This window comes from Mustelus asterias, chromosome 5 (genome assembly GCF_964213995.1).
Source record: "Mustelus asterias chromosome 5, sMusAst1.hap1.1, whole genome shotgun sequence".
Lineage (NCBI taxonomy): Eukaryota > Metazoa > Chordata > Chondrichthyes > Carcharhiniformes > Triakidae > Mustelus > Mustelus asterias.
In genome coordinates, this window is record NC_135805.1 from 22,781,806 (window position 1) to 22,799,345 (window position 17,540).

At 46.5% G+C, this 17,540-nt stretch overlaps 1 protein-coding gene across 2 annotated transcripts in view; it reads right to left on the reverse strand.

Annotated features, from left to right (window-relative positions):
* Positions 1-16,746, reverse strand: part of LOC144494068 (tRNA (adenine(58)-N(1))-methyltransferase, mitochondrial-like) — a 45,835-nt gene extending 29,089 nt beyond the window's left edge. The window contains exons 1-2 of one of the 2 annotated variants that reach the window (XM_078213645.1): positions 15,844-16,746; positions 8,053-8,155 (exon numbers count right to left, since the gene is read on the reverse strand). In XM_078213645.1, the coding sequence (XP_078069771.1) occupies positions 8,053-8,155; positions 15,844-16,584 (844 nt within the window). In that variant the 5' untranslated portion in view covers positions 16,585-16,746. The remainder of the gene's footprint in view (positions 1-8,052; positions 8,156-15,843) is intronic. The other variant, XM_078213646.1, reaches the window with a different exon arrangement.
* Between the last annotated feature and the right edge of the window lie 794 nt (positions 16,747-17,540).

Consider the following 17,540-nt stretch of genomic DNA (forward strand, 5'->3'; position numbering starts at 1 on the left):
CCACCGTCTACAGGGCACAAGTCAGGAGTATGATGGAATACTCTCCTCTTGTCTGGATGAGTACGACACCCAAGAAGCTCGATACCATTCGGGGCAAGGCAGCCCAGCTAATTTGCACCCCGTGCATCACTTTCACTAGCCATTTCCACCAATACTGACACACATTGGCAGCAATATTTACCATTTATAAGGTGCTCTGCAGCTACTCATCAAAGCTCTATCAACAGCACCTTCCAGACCGACGACCACTTAGAAGGACAAAGGCAGCAGATACATGTGAACACCACCACCTACAAGTTCCCCTCTACACCACTCATCATTCTGACTTGGAAATATATCATTGCTTCTTCAATGTCGGTGGGTTAAAATCCTGGAACTCCCTCCCTAACGTGATGTGGAGATGCCGGCTTTGGACTGGGGTGGGCACAGTTTCTTTGCAGTAGTCTGTCCTGTTCAGTATGACAATGGCCCCTCCTTTGTCTGCTGGTTTGATGACAATGTTGTGGTTGGCCTTGAGAGTGCGGATGGCGTTGCGTTGTGCTTGGCTGACGTTCGGGGCTGTCTTTTGAGTGCGGCTGATGAATCTGGCATTGATTCATCTCCTGAGGGCTTGAGCATACATGTCGAGTCAAGGGCAGCGGCCTTCCGAAGGGGTCCCTCCCTAACAGCAGTGTGGCTGTACCTACACCACATGGACTGTAGCAGTTCAAGACGGCGGCGGCTCAACACCACCTTCTCAGGGGTCACTATGGATGGACAATAAATGCTGGCCTAGCCAGCGATGCCCACATCCCGTGAAAGAATACATTTTTTAAAAATATATTCCTTAAATGAATTCTCTTTTGAGTTTCAAGATTCAGTTCCACATTAGTTGCAGCTTCTTCTCGCACTGAACCTTCAGGAAGCACCAGCAAAGAGAAAAGTGCAATTTTAAAAAGCCTCTTTTCATCTGGAATTCTATAAACAAAATTTAAAATTCCAGTTTATGTTAATTTAAAAAATGCATTTTTGTTTGCATTTCTGTGTTTCTAAACCAACAACGTGGAGTTGGAAAAGACATGACTGATTCAGTTCCTGCAAGTTGCTGTAAGAGAAACTTGGCAACTCACAGAGAACTCAAAGTCTTCAACACACAACAACAACCTTTATTTACGTAGTACCTTTAAGATAATAGAATACCCAAAGTGCTTTACAGGAATAAAATCTGACACTGAGCCACAAACAGAGAGATTAGGACAGTGGTATTATCGCTAGACTATTAATCCAGAAACTCAGCTAACGTTCTGGAGACCTGGGTTCGAATTCTGCCACAGCAGATGGTGGAATTTGAATGCAATAAAAAAGAAATCTGGAATTAAGAATCTACTGATGACCTTGAAACCATTGTCGATTGTCAGAAAAACCCATCTGGTTTACGAATGTCCCTTATGGAAGGAAATCTGCTGTCCTTACCGTCTGGCCTACATGTGACTCCAGAGCCACAGCAACGCAGTTGACTCTCAACAGCCCTCGGGCAACTAGGGATAAGCAATAAATGCTGGCCAGCCAGTGACGCCCATGTCCCACAAATGAATAAAGAAAAATGGTCAAAAGCTTGGTCAAAGAGGTAGTTTTCAAGGAGTTCTTAAAGGACGAAAGTGAGGTAGAGAGACAGAGAGGTGTAGCAAAGGTATTTCAGAACTTGGGGCCTAGGCAACTGTAGGCACGGCTGCCAATGGTGGGAGCAATTAAAACTGGGGTTAATCAAGATACCAGAATTAGATGATCCATAGATATCTTGTAGGATTGTGAGGCTGGAGGACATTACAGAGCTAGGGAGGCGTACAAAGAACAAAGAACAGTACAGCACAGGAAACAGGCCCTTCGGCCCTCCAAGCCTGTGCCGCTCCTTGGTCCAACTAGACCAATCGTTTGTATCCCTCCATTCCCAGGCTGCTCATGTGACTATCCAGGTAAGTCTTAAACGATGTCAGCGTGCCTGCCTCCACCACCCTACTTGGCAGCGCATTCCAGGCCCCCACCACCCTCTGTGTAAAAAACGTCCCTCTGATATCTGAGTTATACTTCGCCCCTCTCAGCTTGAGCCCGTGACCCCTCGTGATCGTCACCTCCGACCTGGGAAAAAGCTTCCCACTGTTCACCCTATCTATACCCTTCATAATCTTGTATACCTCTATTAGATCTCCCCTCATTCTCCGTCTTTCCAAGGAGAACAACCCCAGTCTACCCAATCTCTCCTCATAGCTAAGACCCTCCATACCAGGCAACATCCTGGTAAACCTTCTCTGCACTCTCTCCAATGCCTCCACGTCCTTCTGGTAGTGCGGCGACCAGAACTGGACGCAGTACTCCAAATGTGGCCTAACCAGCGTTCTATACAGCTGCATCATCAGCCTCCAGCTTTTATACTCTATACCCCGTCCTATAAAGGCAAACATACCATATGCCTTCTTCACCACCTTCTCCACCTGTGTTGCCACCTTCAAGGATTTGTGGACTTGCACACCTAGGTCCCTCTGTGTTTCTATACTCCTGATGACTCTGCCATTTATTGTATAACTCCTCCCTACATTATTTCTTCCAAAACGCATCACTTCGCATTTATCCGGATTAAACTCCATCTGCCACCTCTCCGCCCAAGCGTAGGCTCTGGAGGGATTTGAAAACAAGGATGAGAATTTTAAAATCACACAATGACCGGAATTTTCCCATCCTGCCCGCCATGGGAATTGTAACGGGCGGGGGCCAGACCATGCAAAGGTCCATCGGGCAGGATTTTCCGGTTTTGGGGTGAGCAAGGGTGGAAAATCCCGCCCAATGAATTAGTTTGATGCGTGGTACCTTGTTGTTACGGAGTTAAACAGAGGTTTTGCAGTATGGAGAGAGAAATGTAATCAATACAAATTATTTTACAAGGGCACGTTTGGTTGTTAGCAATTTTCTTGAAAACTCTTTTGTGAATTTTGGATTATCAAAGTTGGAAATAGTTATTCAACAGGCTTAACACTGGGGTATCTTCATTTTCTGATTATAAACATTTTTTAACTTAAAGATGAGTGATGTTTGAGTGTGAGAATGGTAAATTTAGAACGTTGGGTGGCCAATGTCAGTACAGCATCAACTATTCGCAGATTAAGTAAAGGCAGAACAGTTCCCTCGACTGTGCTTCAGCTCCCTCTACTGTGCCATCACCACTGCATCAGTCTGTCACGTTTCTTTTAATGTGGAGATGCCGGCGTTGGACTGGGGTAAACACAGTAAGACGTTTAACAACAGTATGCCCTGTTTGTGAGCATTTCTCCACTCCACCTGACGAAGGGGCAGCGCTCCGAAAGCTAGTGGCATTTGCTACCAAATAAACCTGTTGGACGTTAACCTGGTGTTGTTAAACTTCTTACCTTTCTTTTATCCACACCAAGCAGAAGTTTGCAGGTTCAAGTCCGACATCAGAAACTCAATCGAGGCTGGAACTCCAACGTTGTACTTTATTTTATTCATTCAAAGAACAAAAAACAATACAGCACAGGAACAGGCCCTTCGGCCCTCCAAGCCTGCGCCGCTCATGTGCCCAACTAGACCATTCGCTTGTATCCCTCTATTCCCAGTCTGTTCATGTGGTTATCTCGATAAGTCTTAAACGATCCCAGTGTGTCCACCTCAATCACCTTGCTTGGGAGTGCATTCCAGGCCCCCACCACCCTCTGTGTAAAATACGTCCCCCTGACATCTGTGTTGAACCTTGCCCCCCCCTCACCTTGAACCCGTGACCCCTTGTGTTCGTCACCTCCGACCTGGGAAAAAGCTTCCCACTGTTCACCCTATCTATGCCCTTCATAATTTTATACACCTCTATTAGGTCGCCCCTCATCCTCCGTCTTTCCAGGGAGAACATCCCCAGTTTACCCAATCTCTCCTCATAGCTGAGACCCTCCATACCAGGCAACATCCTGGTAAACCTTCTCTGTACTCTCTCCAAAGCCTCCACGTCCTTCTGGTAGTGTGGCGACCAGAACTGGATGCAGTATTCCAAATGTGGCCTAACCAACGTTATATACAGCCGCAACATCATATGCCAACTTTTATATTCTATGCCCTGTCCAATAAAGGCAAGCATGCTATATGCCTTCTTCACCACCCTCTCCACCTGTGCTGCCACCTTTAAGGATCTGTGGACTTGTACACCCAGGTCCCTCTGTGTGTCTATACTCCTGATGGTTCTGCCATTTATTGTATAGCTCCCCCTTACATTAGATCTACCGAAATGCATCACTTCGCATTTATCTGGATTAAATTCCATCTGCCATTTCTCCGCCCAATGTTCCAGCCTATCTATATCCAGCTGTATTCTCTGACAATGTTCATCACAATCTTTGTGTCGTCCGCACACTTACTGATCACACCAGCTACATCTTCCTCCAAATCATTTATATATATCACAAACAGCAGAGGTCCCAGTACGGAGCCCTGCGGAACACCACTAGTCACAGACCTCCAACCGGAAAAAGGCCCCTCCACTATTACCCTCTGCCTTCTATGGCTAAGCCAGTTCTCCACCCATCTAGCTTGCTCACCGTTTATCCCGTGAGATTTAACCTTTTGCACCAGCCTGCCATGAGGGACCTTGTCAAACGCTTTACTAAAATCCATATACACGACATCCACGGCCCTTCCCTCGTCAATCGTTTTTGTCACCTCCTCAAAAATCTCAACCAAATTTGTGAGGCATGACCTCCCTCATACAAAACCATGCTGTCTATCGCGAATGAGATTATTCAGTTCTAAATGCGCATATATCCTATCTCTAAGAATCTTCTCCAACAATTTCCCGACCACGGACGTCAAGCTCACTGGCCTATAATTACCCGGGTTATCCTTGCTACCCTTCTTAAATAACGGAACCACATTTGCTATCCTCCAATCCTCTGGGACCTCACCTGTGTCCAGTGAAGAGACAAAGATTTCTGTTAGAGGCCCAGCAATTGCATCTCTCGCCTCCCTGAGGAATCTCGGATAGATGCCATCCGGCCCTGGAGATTTGTCTGTCTTAATGTTTCCTAAAAAACCTAACACTTCCTCCCTTGTAATTGAGATTTTTTCTAACGGGTCAACACATCTCTCGGAGACACTACCAGTCAACATGTCCCTCTCCTTTGTGGAACATGGGCGTCGCTGGTTGGCCAGCATTTATTGCCCAATCCTGGTTGCTCCTGAGAAGGTGGTGGTGAGCTGCTTCTTGAATCGCTGCAGTCCACGTGCTGTGAGTTGACCCACAATGCCATTAGGGAGGGAATTCCAGGATTTTGACCCAGCAATTGCGAAGGAACAGCGATATATTTCCAAGTCAGGGTAGTGAGTGGCTTGGAGGGGAACTTGCAGGTGGTGGTGTTCCCATGTATCTGCTGCCCTTGTCCTTCAAGATGGAAGTGGTCGTGGGTTTGGCTGTCTAAGGATCTTTGATGAATTGCTGCAGTGTATCTTGTAGATAGTACACAATGCTGCTACTGAGGGTCGGTGATGGAGGGAGTGATTGTGGATGTGGTGTCGAGCCTCTTGAGGCAGTTCTTGGAACTGTACCCATCTCGGCAAGTGAGGAGTATTCCATCACACTCCTGACTTATGCCTTGTAGGTGTTGGATAGGCTTTGGGGAGTCAGGAGACGAGTACCCGCCTCACTATTCCTAGCCTCTGACCTGCTCTTGTAGCCACTGTGTTTATGTGGTGAGTCCAGATGAGTTTCTGGTCTATGGCAACCTTAAGGATGCTGACAGTGGGGGGACTGAGGGAGCACTGAAGAAGGGAATGGGAGGCCTCCCGTTGCCCTGGCCAATGTATATCCTTCAACCACAGGAACAGAAAATCCACTCATCGTCTGATTACTGTTTATAGACAGCTTGTTGCGAACAAGTTGGATGCTGAGTTACCTAAAGTACAACAATTATTACCTTTCCAAAGCACCTCAGTGGCTATAAAGAGTTTTGGGATGTCCATAGAAGGTCAAAAATAAATTTAAAACTTCTGTTTAAGTTTTTCAGTTCCTTCAGGAGATTTGCCATTTAATGTAAAAAGTCCTTGCCTGATCTTTCCTTCCAGCGTGCATCTCAGTATTATTTTCTTTGATATTGTAGGTATGTGTGTCGTTTATGAAGAAATAGTAATTTAATTAAAGTTTGTACAGCCATGTACAGCATAATCACAGCGAATTCATAGAATCATAGAATCCCTACAGTGCAGAAGGCGGCCATTTGGCCCATCGAGTCTGCACCAACCACAATCCCACCCAGGCCCTATTCCCGTAACCCCACATATTTCCCCTGCTAATTCCCCTGATACTAGGGTCAATTTAACATGGCCAATCCACCTAACCCGCACATCTTTGGACTATGGGAGGAAACCGGAGCAGCGGGAAGAAACCCACGCAGACATGGGGAGAACGTACAAACTCCACACACACTGACCAGAGGCCAGAATTGAACCCGGGTCCCTGGCGCTATGAGGCAGCAGTGCTAACCACAGTGCTACCGTGCCGCCCCGAATTCTGTAAGACCTTTGGTGAGAATGTGACGTTTTGCAGTATACCTATTTCTACCCATACAATAGCAATGAGAACACTTGAAAGGCAATTTACCCACTGCAAAATTGCCAGCCTCTGATCTGCTCTTGTAGCCACTGTATTTATGTGGCTGTTTCAGTTCACTCTCTGGTCAATGGCAATCCCCAAATGTACTTATTTTTCATGGGATGCGGGCATCGCTGGCTGGGCGATTTGTTCCCCATCTTTAATTGCCCTTAAGTGACTTGTATGGCCATTTCAGAGGGCATTTAAGAGTTATCCACATTCATGTTGGTCACATCATATGTTAAGACAGCAGATTTTCTCCCCTATAGGGCATTAGTGAACCACATGGGTTTTTACATCAATCGACAATGGTTTCATGGTCATCATTAGATTTTTAATTCCGGATATTTATTGAATTAAATTTCACCATCTACCCTGGTGGGATTCAAACCCGGGTCTCCAGAGCATTCCCTGGGTATCTGAAGGGCAATTCACTTCAGCCAGTGCTTAGACACATTTTAACAATGTAATACAACATATGGATTTTCAGCATTTCTTCATTTCCTTTAATTCAGTTTGGTATGGCTCCTGCTCTGCCCAAGACCGCAAGAAATTACAAAAGGTCGTGAATGTAGCCCAATCCATCATGCAAACCAATCCACCACGCAAACCAGCCTCCCAGCCATTGACTCTGTCTACACTTCCCGCTGCCTCGGCAAAGCAACCAGCATAATTAAGGACCCCACGCATCCCAGACATTCTCGTTTCCACTTTCCTCCATCGGGAAAAAGATACAAGTCTGAGGTCACGTACCAACCGACTCAAGAACAGCTTCTTCCCTGCTGCTGTCAGACTTTTGAATGGACCTACCTTGCATTAAGTTGATCTTTGTCTACACCCTAGCTATGACTGCAGCACTACATTCTGCACTCTCTCGTTTCCTTCTCTATGAACGGTATGCTTTGCCTGTATAGCACGCAAGAAACAATGCTTTTCACTGTATGTTAATACATGTGACAATAATAAATCAAATCAAAATAAACTGTACCACTATAAGATGCATCCTATCCAATCTTAGGTTCTGTCTGCAGAGAACAATTGAGCTACAAGACATTGCAGCAAAAGTAATAGTCGGGACAGATCTGTGACTGGTGGTGGAGGCCAAGCTGACTGATGAATTTAAAGCGTAATATTGAGCAATAGGAACAGAATACGCTGAAAATACTCAACACTTCAGTAGCATCTATGGAGGGAGAAACAAAGTTAACATTTTGGGCTGATTGTTTCAGGTTTCCAATATTTTACTTTTGTAATAATATTCAGCAAATTGGTTTAAGGTTAATTTTCACTGTATTGAAATATAGCAAGTAAGTCCAGTGCCAGCAACACAGTGAATATTTCTTTCAAGCATGCTAATAAATTGTTTTGGCAGCGCAGAGTTGTACAAGGTATTCACAGCCATTCAGTTTCTATCGGTAAGCTGACGCAGACATTACCTATTCGGGACAGAAACAGTGTCATTGCCCCAGATCCTGAACCACACTCCAAGACACAGTCGCCACTATTAACATCCATCATCATCAACATGGCACTGATGTCCTAGACGAGGCAGAAAGGGGAGGAAAAGAAAGTTTGAGAATGACTGAATAAGGAGAGGCAATGGCTAGATATTATCGCTAGACTATCCAGAAACTAATCAAAAATCTCAGCTAAACCCATGTTCAAATCCCGCCAAGGCAAGTGGTGGAATTTGAATTCAATACAAAATATCTGGAATGAAGAATCTACTGACGACCATGAAAGCATTGTCGAAAAAACCCATCTGGTTCACTAATGTCCTTCAGGGAAGGAAATCTGCCGTCCTTACCTGGTCTGGCCTACATGTGACTCCAGAGCCCTCTCAAGGGGAACTAGGGATGGGCAATAAATGCTGGCCAGCCAGCGACACCCACGTCCCATGAATAACTAAACAAAAAACTTTGGGGATACTGAAGTTTTCAAACTGAATTGGGAGATGGAACACATATCCCAGACAGAAGGATAACAGAATATTTAGAATGATTTAACACATCCCCTATGGCGTTTCTCACTGTACAATTGACTGATTATTACCCTACGGTATGGTACAGTACCCTGCAGCACGGTGGCACAATGGTTAGCACTGCTACCTCACAGCGTCAGATACCCTGGATCAATTCTGGCCTCAGGTCATTGTCTGTGTGGAGTTTGCATGTTCTCCCCGTGTCTGTGTGGGTTTCCTCTGGGTGCTCTGGTTTCCTCCCCCAGTCCAAAGATGTGTGGGTTAGGTTGATTGGCCATGCTAAATTGACCCTAGTGTCAGGGGGATTAGCAGGGTAAATATGTGGGGTTACGGGAATAAGGCCTGGGTGGGATTGTGGTCAGTGCAAACTCGATGGGTCAAATGGCCTCCTTTTGCACTGTAGTGATTCTATGATTCTATGATCATTAGGAGAAGACAGTGGTGCAATGGTGCAACTGCCCAGGCTAATGATCTGGGGACATGGGTTCAAATCCCACCACGACCACTGGTGGAATTTAAATTCAATTCATAAAATCTGGAACTGAAAGCTTTTGTCAGTAACGGTGACCATGAAACTATCAGTGATTGTCGGAAAAACCCACTAAATGTCCTTTAAGGAAGGAAATCTGCCGTCCTCACCTGGTCTGGCCTTTATGAGACACTAGAGCCACAACAACTTAGTTGGCTCTTAGCTACCCTCTGAAATGGATGAGCAAGCCCTTCAGTTGAAGGGGAAAATCGGGAAAATGGGTAATAAATGCTGACCTTGGCAGCGACGTTTGCATCCCATGAAAGAATAAAGAATCATCCACAACATTCTGCTGCTGAGCTGAAGCTTGTCTGTCCTTCTAAGCCATAAATTCACTTTCCTGTCAGTAAACCCAAAATCACTTCGAGGTTGTTTGCTATTTAATGTGGGAATTTTGGAAGACATTTGTAAATTTCTTGTGGCACGGTGGCACAGTGGTTAGCACTGCTGCCTCACAGCACCAGGGATCTTAGGTTTATTTATTAGTGTCACAAGTAGGCTTACATTCACACTGCAATGAAGTTACTGTGAAAATCCTTGAGTCGCCACAATCTTACGCCTGTTCGGGTACACTGAGGGAGAATTTAGCGTGGCCAATGCATCTAACCTGCACATCTATGGTGTGTGAGAGGAAACCGGAGCACCCGGAGGAAACCCACGCAGACATGGGGAAAGTGTGCAGACTCCAGTCACCCAAGCCAGGAATCGAACCCGGGTCCCCAGCGCTATGAGGCCGCAGTGCAAACCACTGTGCCACCGTGCCGCCTGGGTTCAATTCCGGCCTTGAGTGACTCTGTGTGGAGTTTGCACATTCTCTGATGTCTGGGTTTCCTCCGGGTGCACCAGTTTCCTCCCACACTCCATAGATGCGCAGGTTAGGTGGATTGGCTATGCTAAATTGCCCCTTAGTGTCCTGGGATGCGTAGGTTAGGGGGATGAGTGACGTAAATACATGGGGTTAGGGGATAAGGCCTAGATTTCTGTAAATATTGTTCTTTGGGACGACTCTCTTGATTTCAGTATTTCTTGCTTTTCTATTTGATTTTTAACTTTGGATTTCTGATAGCAATCTCACGGCTGAGGAGGTTTTCTGCGCTTCTCTGTACCATGCAACCATATAGATTTGGAGCAGGAAGTAGACCATTCGGCCCCTCGAGCCTGCTCTGCCATTTGATAAAATCATGGCTGATCTGATTGTGACCTCAACTCTACTTTCCTGTCTACCCCCTTTGACTCCCTTCTTAATCAGGAATCTAACTCACTCAGCCTTAAAAATATTCAATGACCCTGCCTCCACTGCTCTCTCGGGATGGGAATTCCACAGACGAACGACCCTCTGAGAGAAAACATTTCTCTTAATCTATGTCTTAAGTGGGAAAGCTCTTATTTTTAAACTGTGCCCCTTACTGTGGTTCTAGTCGCTCCCATCAGGGGAAACAACCTCTCAGCATCCACACTGTTAAGTTCGCTCAGAATTTTATATCTTTCAGTAAGGTGACCTCTCAGTCTACTAAACTCCAATGGATACAGGCCCAAACTGTCCAACTGATGTATGAGGAGAGATTGACTAGGCTAGGATTGTTTTCACTGGAGTTCAGCCGAGTGAGGGGGGATTTCATAGAGACTTATAAAATCTAGCAGGACTAGACAGGGTAGATGCAGGAAGGATGTTCTCGATGCTGGGGGTATCCAGAACCAGGGGTCACAGTCTGAGGATAGACCATTTAGGACGGAGACGAGGAGACATTTCATCACCCAAAGAGCGGTGAGCCTGTGGAATTCGTTACCACAGGAAGTAGTTGATGCCAAAACATTGAATGTATTCAAGAGGCGACTGGATATAGCACTTGGGGCGAATGGGATCGAAGGTTATGGGGGGAAAGCAGGATTAGGCTATTAAGATCACAGCTATGATCGTGATGAATGGCGGAGCAGGCTCAAAGGGCCAAATGGCCTCCTCCTGCTCCTATCTTCTATGTTTTTATGTAACATTTCCTCATATGTTAGCCCCTTCATCCCATGAATCAGTTGAGTGAACCTTCCCTGAACTCTAATGCAATTATATCCTTTCTCAAGTAAGGGGATCAAAATTGCACTCATTCCAGATTTGGTCTCAACAACAGCAGCAAAACTTCCCCACGTTTCTATTCGATACTGATGGGACTTGGATCCAAAATTGGCTTGTTAATAGGATGAAAAGGGTGAAGGTGGAGGGCTGCTTTTGAGATTGGAAGCCTTTGACCAGCAGTGTACCACAGGGAATCGATGCTGAGACCCTTGCTGTTTGTTATATACAGTAACAACTTGGTTGTGAATGTAGAAGGTATAATTAGTAAGTTTGCAGATGACATGAAAATTGGTGGTGTTGTTGATAGTGAGGAGAACAGTCTTAGGCTACAGACTGATACTGATCAGTTGGTAAATTGGGTAGAGCAATGGCAGATGAAATTTAATCCTGGTAAGTGTGAGGTGATGAATTTTGAGAGGTCTAAAAAGGGTAGGATATACAAAATGAACAGTAAATCCCTGGGGAGTATTGAGGAACAAAGGGATCTTGGTGTCTAAGTGCACAGATCCCTGAAGGTGGCAGCACAGGTGGATAGAATGGTGAAGAAGGCATACGGAATGCTTGCCTGCATTAGCTAAGGCATAGAATATAGGAACAGAGTTCCTTGGTAAACTATTCTTGGTATTCTTGGTAAACTTTATAAAACATTGGTTAGGCCACAGATGGAGTATTATCTGCAGTTCTAGTTGCCACACTATTGGAAGGACATGATTGCACTGGAGAGGGTGCAAAGGAGATTCACCAGGATGTTGCCTGGGATGGAAAGTTTCAGCTATGAGGAGAGACTGGATGGGCTGGGATTGTTTTCCCTTGAGCAGAGGAGGCTGAGGGTGGATCTGATAGAGGTATACAGAATTCTGAGAGACAAAGATAGGGCAAATCTGTGGCAGAGGTGTCTAAGACCAGAGGGCATAGGTTAAAGGTGAGGTGTAAGTGGTTTAGAGGGGATCTGAGGAAATTCTTTTTCACCCAGAGGTGAACATTTAAGAAGCATCTGAACGAGCACTTAAATTGCCAAGGCATAGTAGGCTGTGGATAGAGTGCTTGTCAATAGGATTAGTACAGATTGGTATTTGATGGTTAGCATAGATATGGTGGGCTGATGAGCCTGTTTCTGTGCTCTATGACTCTATAACTTGGTCAGGAGTCTCCATTTCAGCATTGTTCCCCTTCAAGGGACTCATGACAATAAAAAAGTGCCTAAAGTGAAATCTTGTGGAGCTCCAACTCATTTTTACTATCTATCACACACATATTCTACAGGCAGATCATAGAATCAGAGAATTCCTACTGTGCAGAAGGAGGCCATTCGGTCCATCGAGTCTGCACCGACAACAATCCCACCCAGGCCCTATCCTTGTAACCTCACATAATCCCCCTGACACTGAGGGGAATTCCACCCAGACCTGTTCTCCGCAACCCCAAGTATTTACCTCGCTAACCCCCCGAACCTACACATCTTGGGGCACTAAGGGGCAATTTAGCACGGCCAATCCACCTCACCTGCACATCTTTGGAGTGGACAAAGGTCTGGGAGCAGTTTAGCTGTCCTTCTCAGTGGAACATGGGAACAGGAGTAGGCCACCTAGCCCCTCAAAACTGTTCAACTATTCAGTGAGATCATGTCTGATCTGCGACACTGCACCATACTCCTGCCTTTAAAACTTTTAGTTAACAATAATCCACCAATTGACCTAGCATTAATTGCCATTTGCAGAAGAGTTCCAAACTTCCAGCACCTTTTGTGTGAAGGAACATTTCCTAATTTCATACCTCAGTTTTTGTCTTCGTCTACTCGCCTGCAGAGCACTGTGTACCAGTATGGTACAACTCATCCCACACCAGTCTCGTAGATATCCAGCTCAACACTACAATGTGTATCACCTTGGGTACTTTGCTATCAGCTCAACTCCCCTGGCTCCCAGTCCTGAGCAACATCCCACTCCCTCAAATAAGGAGGGAGATTGTCACAAGTAAGCTCCTGGAGAAGGTTTACATCCATCCAAGCCTGCCGCTACACAAGGACCGTACCAATCCGCCTGCCAATCACGCCAGTTTGGCTAAGACCACTTTGCCAAGGAAGAACAGCAGAGGCCTTATGGCAGCAGAAATAGAATGAACATGCCACCATTAAAAACCACTTCCTCACCACAGATCACACAGCCCGACCACCTGGCATCAATTTGCCACGTCAACATTGGGCACTCCTCAACCGTTTCCACACTGACCAAGACCTTTGTACAGAAAATCGGCACAAGTGGGCATTCCTGGACATCGAATTTAACAACTTCAGATGATTTGCTCTACCCCACCTTGGTTCCCTTTGTGTTCATTCATTTTATTTAATTTTTTTACTGTTCTCACAGAAACCCTACAGTGCAGAAAGAGGCCATTTGGCCCATCGAGTCTGCACTGACCACAATCCCACCCAGGCCCTACCCCATATCCACCCACTAATCCCTCTAACCTACGCATCTCAGGACACTAAGGGGCAGTTTTATCATGGCCAATCAACCTAACCCGCACATCTTTGGACTGTGGGAGGAAACCGGAGCACCCGGAGGAAACCCACGCAGACACGAGGAGAATGTGCAAACTCCACATAGATAGTGATCCAAGCCGGAAATCGACCCCAGGTCCCTGGAGCTGTGAAGCAGCAGTGCTAACCACTGTGCTACCGTGCCGCCATTTCTACCTTTTATTTCTTTATTGTCTTTCTTCATTTTTCTTCCCCCCCCAACTCTTTCCCCCTACTTCATCCCCCTTCCCTTACCTTTTCTCCCCCCGCTTTCCCTTTTCTACATTCTCCCCCTGTCCCATCTTTTCCACAGCGCTCCCCCCACTGCCCACTACATCTTCATCTGTCACAGCTTACAGCTTCTCTGCTGTTTGCCCATTCACACCCTTTATTCTCTCTCCCCTTGTTTCTCCGGCTATGACTCATCTTTCATTCCCTCACCCTGCAGTATAAATATCTCCCACTTTCTGTGCCTTTTAGCTTTGACAAAGGGTCATCTGGACTCGAAACGTCAGCTCTTTTCTCTCCTTACAGATGCTGCCAGACCTGCTGAGATTTTCCAGCATTTTCTCTTTTGGCGGCACTAGTGGGGTCTTGCAGGGAACCCGGACTGCCTCTGTGTTGCACCCCAAGACTGCCCCCGACAAAGGGGAGGCGATGGCACAGTGGTATTGTCGCTAGACTATTAATCCAGAAACTCAGCTAATGTTCTGAGGACCTGGGTTCGAATCCCGCCACAGCAGATGGTGAAATTTGAATTCAATAAAAAAAATCTGGAATTAAGAATCTACTAATGACCATAAAACCATTGTCGATTGTTGGAAAAATCCATCTGGTTCACAAATGTCCTTTAGGGAAGGAAATCTGCCATTCTTACCTGGTCTGGCCTACATGTGACTCCAGAGCCACAACGACTGCCTATTGAACAAGGGCAATTAGGGATGGGCAATAAATGCTGGCCAGCCAGCGACGCCCATGTCCCACAAATGAATAAAAAGGAAATTTAGCAGAGAGCTCAGAGAGCTTCGCTGGCTTGGTGATTACGGCACATGCTAAAAAAACCCAGAAGGATCTGCCTCTAATTTTTAGACGATGGCCAAAATTCTACTGCCCCGCCTGCCACGGGAATCGGAGTGGGCGAGGAGCAGACAACGGAAAGGTCCATTGACCTTGGGCGGGATTTTACGGTTTCGTGACGAGTAAGGCCATAAGATCCCGCCCTATGCCCCTGAATTCTAGACTCACTGACCAGCGGGGAATAAATTCTCTCTATCCACCATATTTGTTTCCCTGAACATTGTGAACACAATGACAAATCTGCTAAATTCCAGGGAATTATAATTCTGAAAACTGACCCTTTCTCAGAGGCGAGGCCAACAATTATCACTCTTATTGTGGGGTGCTGATTTAATCCTGTTCATTTTCAAAATTTTAAAAGTTGAAAATGAGCATTTACGTCAAAGTGACAGTGACGTGCCAACACTATCGATAAGAAAGCCCACCAACGCCTCTAACTTTCTCAGAAGACTAAAGAAATTTGGCATGTCCGCTACGACTCTCACCAACTTTTACAGATGCACCATAGAAAGCATTCTTTCTGGTTGTATCACAGCTTGGTACGACTCCTGTTCTGCCCAAGACCGCAAGGAACTACAAAGGGTCGTGAATGTAGCCCAATCCATCACGCCTCACATCTATTGACTCTGTCTACATTTCCTGCTGCCTCGGTAAAGCAGCCAGCATAATTAAGGACCCCACGCACCCCGGACATTCTCTCTTCCACGTTCTTCCTTCGGGCAAAAGATACAAAGGTTAGAGGTCACGTACCAACCAACTCAAGGACAGCTTCTTCCCTGCTGCTGTCAGACTTTTGAATGGACCTACCTTGCATTAAGTTGATTTTTCTCTACACCCTAGCTATGACTGTAACACTACATTCTGCACTCTCCTTTCCTTCTCTATGAACGGTATGCTTTGTCTGTATAGTGTGCAGGAAACAATACTTATATGCTAATACATGTGACAATAATCAATCAAATCAAAAACTGATTTGTTTTCTATCTTTTATAATTGAATCTTTACAGGTGAACAACTGAGTTTTTAAAAATTTAATAATAAAAGCGCTTCATACTTTTGGATAAGAAATGGCTGGTCCCCTCTTCATCAACAACACAAACTCCTCCAGGGATGGTCTTCTCATGAGAAACTCAAAGCCAGTGGAAGTCTTGAATACCTGGCCAGGGAGATTCCCCAGTACTTCCTGGTGGCTAAGGGTACCCCACTTACTGTGCAACTTTCCACCCGCCACCAAACTGAACATCTTTCGCATCTCCAAGCGACGCCTCCTGCGGAACTCCACCAGCACCACGTCCCCAATTTTGAAGGGCACCTCTTCGGTTGGGGGTTCTGGCTGGGAGGCAGTCACCCCCTGGCCATAGTCCTCCTCCTGGCCCAGGTGCCAGCTTCCCCCAGGGGCTGCAGGCGACCCTGTGGGGACAGACACTGCGTCGTAACCCCCAGATTCCTGCTCCAGCTGCTGCAACACCTCCTGGGACAACATCTGGTGGGGGATCAGGCGGCTGACCCGTTCCAGGGGTGACAGGGAGCGTCTCCTGGGTGGCAGGGGCCAGGGTGGGGTGGGTGCCAATCTTGGATGACCCTGGCCAGTTCCCTCCTCTAGTCCCGGCTCGGATCCTTCCCTGTCCCCTTCATCTCCACCCCCTGGGCTGGGAGGGATGGAGCTGAGCGTTAGCGGGCGCCTGCTGCAGGTTAGCCCGGCACCGAGGCACAGATGAGGGGAACAGCGTTTAGCTTGTGCCCGGGGCAGGCACTTGTCTGCACTGTGCCACAGGGTTCGCACACAGCGCAGCATCTTCCTGCCTCACAGCGCAGCTTCTCCCCGCAGTGAAAGGCAGCTACTCTCTGTTACATTATAACCCAGAGTCTCTGCACTGTCACTGCTGCTGGGAGAATAAGACCTTCATCCCCTACCTCTCTCTGCTTCTTGCAGGCAGGAAGCAGACGCTTACAAAGCTCCTCCTCAACACGGCAACATCATAAGAAAGCGACCAGCTCCATTCCCCTGTGTGTAGAGGGAGACACGTGGAGAGTTTAGTGTGCATGTAGACAGGCTATGCAGAAAGGAGCTGTCTTTATTCAGCTGACCCCATACACATACACCCAGCTGCGCGCCCCCCCCCCCCACCCCCCACACATCTGTGTCACCCTGCAACTCTGTCCATATTTTTAAAGTTTAAAAGCTTTTATTTAGTGTCATGGGTAGGCTTACATTAACACTGCAATGAATTTACTGTGAAAATCCCGTATTCGCCACAATGTTCGGGTACACTGAAGGACAATTTAGCACGGCCAATGCACCTATCCAACACGTCTTTCAGACTGTGGGAGGAAACCGGAGGAAACCGACGCAGACACGGGGAGAACATGCAGACTCCACACAGACAGTGACCCAAGCCGGGAATTGAACCCAGGTCCCTGACGCTGTAAGGTAGCAGTGCTAACCACTGTGCCACCGTGCCATCTGTACCATTTTTGTTAATCTAAATTGCTTTGAAATTCTTAATGTCAGCTTATCAGAGTTGAAAGCACTCCTGCTTCTATAGATCAGCAGGATTTAAATCCGATAGAAACAGGAGTGCTTTCAATTGAGATAAGCTGACATTAAGAATTTCAAAGTATTTAAATTTTAAAAAAGGTGTGGGCTCTGGTCCCACCAGTGACATGGGGCCAGATTTCGCAGCCTCCCATTTTGGCATGCAATCCCTCCCACACCCTCTCTTTCCTTGCCCAGTCCCTGTGAGTTGGGAG